Genomic DNA, 9704 nt, shown 5'->3' on the forward strand with positions numbered 1-9704 from the left:
GTTGTGCAGGGGAAAAGGATCTGGGGGTGCTGATTGATGCTCGCTTGATCATGAGCCGACAGTGTGCCCAGGTGGCCAAAGGCATCCTGGCTTGTATCAGGAATAGTGTAGCCAGCCAGGCCAGGGAGGTGATCGTCCCTCTGTACTTGGCTCTGGTGAGGCCACACCTTGAGTACTGTGTTCAGTTTTGGGCTCTTCAGTACAAGAAGGACATAAAGGCCCTGGAGCATTTCCAGAGAAGGGCTATGAAGCTGGTAAAGGGTCTGGAACACAAGTCCTATGATGATTGGCTGAGGGAACTGGGGTTGTTTAATCTGGAGAAGAGGAGGCTTGGGGGAGACCTTGTTGCTCTCTAAAGCTACCTGAAAAGCAGTTGTGGGGAGCTGGGGGTCAGCATCTTCTCGCATAAAACTAGTGACGGGACTAGGGAGAATGGCATCAAATTGTGCCAGGGGAGGTTTAGTTTAGAAATTACAAGACATTTCTTTTCAAAAAGAGTGGTCAGGCATTGGAACGGGTTGCCCAGGGAGGTGGTGGAGTCACCATCCCTGGGGGTGTTTAAGGAAAGGTTGGATGTGGTACTTAGGGACAGGGTTTAGAGGCTGACATTGGTAGTAAGGGGATGGTTGGACCAGATGATTTTATAGGTCTTTTCCAACTGTAATGAATTTTCTGTGGTTCTAGGATTAAACCAGCAACTTATAGAAACCCAGAAAAATCTACTTAATGGAAAAAGGTTTGGTTCCAAAAGCTGGCATCTGTTTTATGCTACATCGTAGCAATTGCTTAGAAAAAATTGTAGTTTTTCTGGAATCCCAATGAAAACAGTTACAGGATTGCATGATTTTTATCATCTCTAGATTTCTAGATTACAAAACTTTTATGAAAGAGAAAAATGCCTCCTATGAGATAAGATACATGACTTGAAAGAATCATAGACTCTGTTAACTATATATTTTTTCCTACTAACAAGTGTGTTATTTTTTTCCCTAGGGAAAAAAAAATAAAAGCTTATCAATCTTATTTAATCTTTTGTCAAAAAGAGCAAAACAGATTTGGTAAACAGTTTAGAAAACATATTTTAAATAGATTTTATTAATATGACAATTTAGTTAACTGGGCAATGGAGGAAAAATAATAATAATAATTAAAAAAAAGTTTAGCAGAAGGTAGACCTTAGAAGTTGCCTTCCAGTATTTCTGTCTACTTTCCCTCTTAGATTCCAGAATCCTCCCTCTCAAGAAAGTTGTGGAGGAAAGCCTTTAAAACAATATAACAATCTCTTTCAAATTTCATGTCCACTAGAAAATGTAAGTTGTTTGCAAAGAAAGGATATGAAGTAAAACACGTGATGTGATAGGTGTTGTTCAGGGTGCCTCTGTTGAGTAGCCACATACTTGATAACTGCCTGGAGCAGGACAAAATACCTGTTTAATGGGTTGACCATAACCCGTATGCCTTGTTTGTTCTTGTGCTCAGGGAGATATGAGATGCTTTTGCTATGGCAGCAAGAAAGGAGAGAGGACACTAAATCTCCAAAAGTGTTTCATGGTGCTAAGCTGGGAACCACTGCTATTCATGGATGCTTCCCTAACAATGGTGTCATTGTTTCCATTCTGAATTTTCATCAGCTATGTTAAATGCTAAATAAAAAAAATAAAAATCCATCACCTGTGCAACAATTTATGTTGTACGGGAAAGAAAGACTCCAAGAGAAATAATTCTTTAATCTGGCATTTTAAAAATTAAAAAACAGATAACAAAAGCACATTCCAGAACAAAACAAGATTAAATACACATAAATTGCTTTTAACAGATTGGCTGTAACTACATATTATACATGAGAATGGGCTTAGTCCAATGCAAATCACAACATAAGGCTCAAACCATATATAAAAGTTTTTGTGATGATCACTTTAAGAGAATGTAAACTTTGCATACCACTGCAACTGAAAGGGATCATAAAATTCCACTTCGAGTGTAACAATAATGTGCTGAGTTTCAGATTCACAAATATATGATTTGTACAGGAAGTAGCAGTATATTTCTAAAGGTGAAGGAATCCCTCTGTAGAAGAATTTTACAGGACACACCATTATCAGAAGCAAGACACTTTATGGAGATGGGCCTATTTCAAGAAACATTTAAAGAGTTTCAAACCATATATTTAATTTTTTTTTTATTTAACACTGAAAATGGTGAATTAATTTCTCAATAATGATGATTAATTTCAATATTAAAATAGTATTTTAATACATTTTGACAATATTTATATGGTACACATATGCAGTTATTCTAAATTTGGGGAATTCATTTTCCATAGCAAAATCTGAAATATTAATCTTTATGTTCATTCTTCAGAGAAGTCTGTTATTAAGAAAAAAAATTTATATTTTTTAATATTAGCCTCAATCATATGTTTTTAGACAATTTTCTGATACATCTTTTTCTTGGGGACACAGACACTGATTATTAATTCAACAATTCCAAGAAGCTCAAAACCTGCTACTTTTTACTGACTCAATTTGAATCTTCCAGTTTCAGAATCAACAAGCAGTCAAAAATGATCTGTAAGAAATTTCCAGATTCTTGGGTCTCAGCATACTCATTACATGCGTGTACTCACCAGAAACAGCCTTCAAGCCTCAAATTCACATATGATGTTTGAGCATGTCTATGCTTAAGCAGGTCTGTTAGCATCGTGAGAATCTGATTTGTAATCCAGAATATAAATCATTTTGTAGAATCATAAAATCATAGAATGGTTTGGGTTGAAAATGACCTTAAAGATCACCTAATTCCAACCCCCGTGCCATGGGCAGGGACACCTCCCACCACACCAGGTTGCCCAAAGCCCCATCCAACCTGGCCCTGAACACTTCCAGGGATGGGCATTCACAACTCTGGGCAAGAGAGAAGAATTAAGAGAGAATTTCATTAGATTACATTATTGTTTGAGTCTTTTTTTTTTATTATTATTATCATTATTTTTTCCCTGCTGTCTTTCAGAAACAATAGAGATTTCCAAACAAAAATACAGCAGGTACAATACTTACATGCTGCAGGCAATCATCTTTTAAAACAGGAGAGAGTTTATGAAGTTCTTCATTGCAAGAGTCACATTCAAACAAAGCAAAATCCCATTTCATAATTCCAGATTAGGACTATAGATTACTCTCTTGTGTTTCTATAATTTTACAACTACAGTGACTTCAATTTAATTTATTTGAATCTAAATAGAAAGTCCTACACAGCTCATGGTCTTTTACATGGATCTAGTTCTAACATGACAGTTTATGTGTTGCAAAATCCTAGCTGGCATCTCTCGAAATTTTGGGTTGCTCCAGATTAAGACCATAGAGTGTCCTGCAGGACAGGCAGCCATTACAACTATACATATGGCTTCTCCAATGCTGAAAGGTAAGAAAGCATCGGATAAAATGAGAACCAAAGCAATGAAATTTGTAATGTACAGGATGAGGAAGGAAAAGACTGACTTGATAGCACCAATATGGGCCTCTTGGCTAGGATCCCTGAAACCAGTTGCATTATTTTGCATCTGCCTGGTGTGTCTCCAGAGAGACTTAATCAACAGGATACTTGAAACAACAAACATTATTAAAGGTAAAGCTATACCAGCATTACAGAGAAGGATCAATATTAACAAACTAGTTTTCATTGTGCCTCTCCTTTCTGAAGAGTTTCTCATGGTTAAAGGAGTAGTCAAGTTGTTGTGCACATCGTAGATATCCCAGGAAAAAGGCAGAGAGATTACAAAGGAGAAAAGAGATGATATTATCAGCATCCAGGGCATGAAACTGGAAAACCGTTGCTTCAGCCAGATGAAGAATGATTGAGTAAAACTGGCAACCTTAATACAATAGAAGACACTAAGCCAGGCAGCAAACCAGAGGCTGGAGTAGTTCAGAAACACAAAAACTGTCTTGAAAGTTACATACAAGTTTTCTTCATAATAGGAGGCTTCACAAAACAGACTTAGGAAGAAATCCAGCATCATCCAGGACTGCAAAAATAATCTGGATAAACTCAGAAAAATCATAATCATATCATAGGAGGATGATATTTTGCTCCTGATGCAGCTAGTTGAACTGACAGCCAAAATAGTCGCATTTCCAAGAAGTCCCATCATTGATTCAATTATAGCAATTATTAGGCATATAGCAGAAAATAAATCAGACATATTGGATATATCAAGAACTCAGAATTTTTACTCAGCTTTTCATAGGCTCTTGAAAGATCTAGACATACAGAGCAATGCTATACCCAGCTTAGCACTTGTCCATCTATTTATCTCAGAGGAAGAACTCTTATAACAAGTCATTAAATATTTATGCTATTTTACATTTGTTTGATGATAAATAGCTCAGCTGCTATCTCCAAACATGCAAACTGGATAAGTATTCAATTACTGTCTTTTCAGTTTAGAGAAAGGATTTGCATTTAAAGGGCTCAGATGGATTTTTACGATTGTGTTGTAATCCGGTTGTTACAGAGACCTCTGAAATTATTTATGTAAAGATGGAGAAAAGTTTCAAATGTCTGCATTCTCCCATATGACTGTGTTGGGGTAGAAAAAAAGATCATTTCAATATTAGAAAGTGCAAGAAATGTAAGACATTTTCAAAAAGTATACAGTGAACTCTGTGTAGGAGAGTATCTATTATCTCTTTCACTTCCTTGAGAGAGATTTGGCCATTTTCTTTCCTTTTCTTCCTTTGTGTCTGTCTTCAGTGATCACTGGGAAACAGTGTGATTTCTCTTGCACTGGCAGAGGAAGAGGAGACACAACAGATATCCCAAGATCCTAACACTATGAAATACAGAAGTTTAGGATTATACAGTAGCCAAGCTGTTGGTTTTTGTGTTTTTGTTTTTTAACTACAGTTTTGAAATCAGGTGACTGAAGTGCCACTTTATAGACCTATATTTGTATTTTATATCTGATGCCTAAACTTCTCCCTGAATTGCATGGTTTCTTGATGTATCACTTCTGAGTTTATAAGAAATATTTACCATGGGCTCTTTTACATTAAGAAATAAAATGGATGTCCTTATACTATAGCATCAGACCAGCTCTTTATATTTATCAGATACATTAAAATGGTTATTACAAAGTGGATTATCATGTTTTTCTCATGTGCGTAGACATTTTTAAACATTATAGTTATCATTACATGCTTGTTCTGAGTGCCACAAATTATAACCATTAATTTGTAGGAACATATGAACAGGGAAAATGAAAATTATTGTAAGTACTGCACTTGACCATTTTGTTCTACTGTCCTGTGAAAAAATACCAAATTCACCTTTGGAATGTGAAGTCTGGACATGTACAAAATTATGTTTGGGGAAATGGCACGAGTGTTAATAGAGTCAGTGTCTTGCTCCAACATGGAAATTGCATACTTTCAAAAATCTGTTGTGCTTGCTAAAAGAAGTGAATTTAAACACTTTCCAGATATAACAAGAAAAATATTAAATGTTCTTCTAAATGGACAGGTTTGGGTTTAGTGAAAAAGCTGGGGAGGGATGTTTTATATGTAGGATAGAACACAGGAAAGAGCACAAAGCCTTTTTAGAAATGAAGTCACAGAAATTTCTGTAAGTAATATGGTAGATGTGGACAGTTATGAAGGGAAGTTTTTTTGAAATATTTTCTTCAAAACCATTTCTTTATGTAGTGTGAATTTAAATATATTTTAATGTAATCTATGTTTGCCTAGGACAGTGGTCTCCAAACTTTTTTGATTGTGCACCTCTACTGGTAAAAAATTTTTGAGCGTGCAATCCCTGATATATGCATATTTATTGTTAAAGAATATAAATGTACTATTGTGCATGTGTACATGTACATATTATGTACATATTATACCCATTTGCATAATAAAACATACAAAAATAGAAAAAAATCAATAAAGATATTTTATTTTTATTTTACTTGACTTCTTAATGGTACAAAACTTTTTTTTTTTTTTTTTTTCACTACAATATTAACAAATTTTATTAGTGAGAATAATGTGATTGAATATGGTTCATACAGTGACTCAAGGTCTGGCTGTAAGTTTAATTTGTTTCACAACTTGGCTTTAATGGCTGTCAGAGCTGAAAAGATACCTCACAAAGATTGAAATGGGAGAAATGCATCTTTGGCTGCAGTTACTAAAAAATGATACTGATTTTTCAGTTCCACTCAATATTTATGTAGTTGTTTTTGCTGTAATTTAGCTAATAGATTTCCATCTTCCCTGAAGTCAGTCAGTTGTTCTTGCAAATTAATTGCATTTTTATATCTTTGACAAATGGGTTTAAAATCCACTGAAACTTTCCTCTGGAAGGAAACAGGTTAGAAAATTGTTCTCAAGTTTGTAGAGATATGAGAATTTTTATAGGTAGCCCAAATAATTTTCAACAAGAAAATCTTAAAATGTCCACAGCAAAAGATTCTTTTGAAAAACACTTACTTTCTCACTCATTGTTAAAATGTCACTTTAACCTTGAAGGGAAAGATTAGATATGTTTATTTCTCTGAAAATATCTGCTGGGTAGCATACTACTGACAGCCACTTGTCATCACAAAAAAAGGTCAGTAGATTCAGAACACTTTTTTTGTGTAAAAGAAATATGTGCAAAAAAATTGTCTTTAAATTTGACATCTCTTTTAAGCCCTTTGCCATGAAATGATGAATGAAACTCTTTGTGGTACAAAACATCTTTATGGCCATCCCTATCCTGAATACAAAGCATTGTAAAGTTTCTACTGTTTTAAGGTTTGTTTTTATAAGATTAGCCACATTGATGACATCCTGTGTATTTCTGGCTCCCATTTCTTTGCTGCAATAGTTTAGCTCTGAACCATGTAAGGAGCACACCCAAGATCATAAAACCTGAAACCCTGAACATAGCACCAACTATGAAGCCAATCATTCACGTGATGTGCATTCTGCCTCCTCCTTAGGTCCCAGTCTCCAGCTGGGAGGATTGAGGAGAACAGTACTTGTGCTCCTGATCCCTTCACCATCTTTCCAAGGGACATAAAGTCCCTTCCGATGTTTCGGAGTCTCCTTGATATGGCCTCAGCTGTGCCTACATGAAAGAGCGGGAACAAGTCTGGTTTGACCAAGTTCAGTAGCCTTTTTGTGATGTCACAAATGCAGGCCCCAGGCAGGCAGCAAACCTCCCTCTAGAGATTGTCTGGGTGGCAAATGGGTGCCTCTCAGAGAGGAGTATTCAATTACCAACACACTCTTTTTTTTTTTTTTTTTTTTTTTTTTTTTTTTTTTTTTGTGGCACTGGCTCTTGTACAAGTGGTTTGCTGGTCCACTTTTTTAGAGTTGTCCTTTCCTGGGTCTTTTACATTACCATTGCTGTTATTGACACCATCTCATTTTTTTGAGCCCCAGAGAATCATATCTGTTGTGTAGGGACACTTCAAGGACATAGGGGATGTTTCTCACTCTGCTCTGAGCAGAGATCAGGATCCAGCCTCTTGTGTTTTGCGAGTCCATGAATCCTGATGGTTTGGGGTCAGAATCCACTTTACCACTCCCTTTTGAAGACTTAAGGTAAGGCTGTTGCTCAGCCTGTGCCAGCGCATAATACAACATGCCAATCTCTTGCTTGGATTCCTGGATGCATTGCAGCCTGCCAAGCTCGTCTCGCAACCTGGAAACTTGCTCAGAGTTCATCTGCCTGGTCACACTTGCACCCATGACACGCAACTCTGCCTTCAGGCGCTATGGGGACCTTAAGGTACTGACATTCCCTGCAACGGATAGTCTGAGCAACTCTTTTGGTCCTTGGGAGGTCTGTCTGGATATAGATGTCTGCCTGGGTGGGTCATGGCTCCTCCATCTGGGTTTCTGTCTCAACCCAGCAGGTGAGGCAGGTAGACACCATTTTTGCCTCACTGGAAAGCCACTTCGTGATACTTCCAGAGGAATAAGGTAGAGATCTGCCTGCCTACAGCCCTCCCTGCTCGCCCTGATGTGCAAACTACTGTGCCAAAAAAAAAGAAACATTTGTGTTAAAGTTTTCACTGGTCATATACTCTGTCTTCTCACTTATCTACTGGAAAATCACTCATGGGACTAGTGACAGAATATTAACAGTGGCCCCAGTCATCTAATGAGTTTGTTCCAAGGGGCATTCTCACCTCTTCCATATCCCTTTCTTTTCCAGCAACAGCTGTTCCACAGTGTTATTAAATACACATCTAAACACCGGCTTGCCATGAGGTGGCCTACCCTCCCATAGTTTCTTTTGTTTTATGGAATCATCTTGCATATGCCTCCTGAAAGTAACAAAGCCTTTTTAAGCCCTTAAAGCTAAAAACAGTATGGCTAGGTGTGGTGGTTTAACCCAGCTGGGCAGCCCAACTCCATCCCAACCTCTCTCTCACTCCCCCTCTTCAAAAGGGAAGGGGGAGAAAATATGATGAAAAGGGCTCAGGGGTTGAGATGAGGACAGGGAGGTCGCTCAACAATTGTCATCACAGGCAAAACAAACTCAGCATAGAGAGATTAATGCATGTATAATGTATTGCCTGTTACTAACAGACTAGAACAGTGAGAAACTAAAAGCAAGCTGAAAACACCTTCCCCCCATCCACCCTCTTCTACGTCCTCCCCCCAAACAGTGCAGGGGAAGGCATAATGGGGGCTGCAGTCAGTCCATAATGCTTTGTCCCTGCTGCTCCTTCATGCTGAATCTCTGCCCCTGCTCCAGCATGGAGTCCCTCCCACGGGATGCAGTCCTTCCTGAACTGATCTTGCATGGGCTTCCTACAAGCAGCAGCTCTCCAAGAACTGCTCCAATATGGGTCTGTACCATGGGGTCCATCCTTCAGGAGCAAACTGCTCCAACATGGGTCCCCCACAGTCAGCAGCTCCTGCCAGACCATCTGCTCATGTGTGGGCTCCTCTCAATGGGCTGCAGCTCGGGCTCAGACTCTGCTCTGGCAGGGGTTCTCCTTAGGCTCTCCTTCACGTCAAATCCATGTGCCCCAGAGGAGGGCACCTATTTTCATTTCTCCTTCTTTTGCCAGGAGGCCTGTGTGGATGAACAAGGAGCTCCTATTTGAATTCAAACAAAAAAATGAGGCTTATAGAGTGTGGAAGCAAGGACAGGTAGCCTGGTAGGAATGCAGAGACATTGTCCAAGCATGCAGGAATGAAGCTAGGAAAGCCAAAGCCCTACTGGAATTGAATTTTGCCGGGGATGGAAGAGAACAAGAAGGGCTTCTGTAAGTGTATCAGTGACAAAAAAAAAAGACTAGGGGTGATGTGAATGTGTTACTAAATGAGATGAGGGACCATCCAAACTGTATTTGTCAAGATTAGATTGTCTGTGTTTTTTTTTTTTTTTTTTTTTTTTTGTTCGTATGAGATCTGTGTTTATATGTGTGCTGGTAAGATAATTATTTTCTATGTGTGGTGATCTGTGTGACTGTGTGTGTGACTGTGTGTGCTTGTGTGTGTTTCTGTAGATGTGTAAGGAGTATGTGCTCTGCTTCATGACCAGACCAACCTCAGGAAAACATACAGAGTTCCATGCCTCTGCTGGGATAATGGATTCATCAAGCTGTAGCAGTACAGTTATTAAGAAAAATAGTAGGCTTAAATACTGCTTTTATCAAGTATTATAAATACCATCTATGCTGGTGATGTTTCAACATTCAATGAAAT

General features: G+C 38.2%; 1 protein-coding gene across 1 annotated transcript; it reads right to left on the minus strand.

Moving 5' to 3' along the window:
- Positions 1–3265: 3265 nt before the first annotated feature.
- Positions 3266–4201, minus strand: LOC137850231 (taste receptor type 2 member 40-like). The gene has a single exon (XM_068670339.1). It carries the CDS (start codon positions 4199–4201, stop codon positions 3266–3268), a length of 936 nt encoding a protein of 311 aa, XP_068526440.1.
- Between the last annotated feature and the right edge of the window lie 5503 nt (positions 4202–9704).

Source organism: Anas acuta, chromosome 1 (genome assembly GCF_963932015.1).
Source record: "Anas acuta chromosome 1, bAnaAcu1.1, whole genome shotgun sequence".
Lineage (NCBI taxonomy): Eukaryota > Metazoa > Chordata > Aves > Anseriformes > Anatidae > Anas > Anas acuta.

Bases quoted from the DNA above. Each gene is read 5' to 3' on its own strand.
- LOC137850231 (XM_068670339.1), bottom strand. From the start codon at position 4,201: ATGTCTGATTTATTTTCTGCTATATGCCTAATAATTGCTATAATTGAA.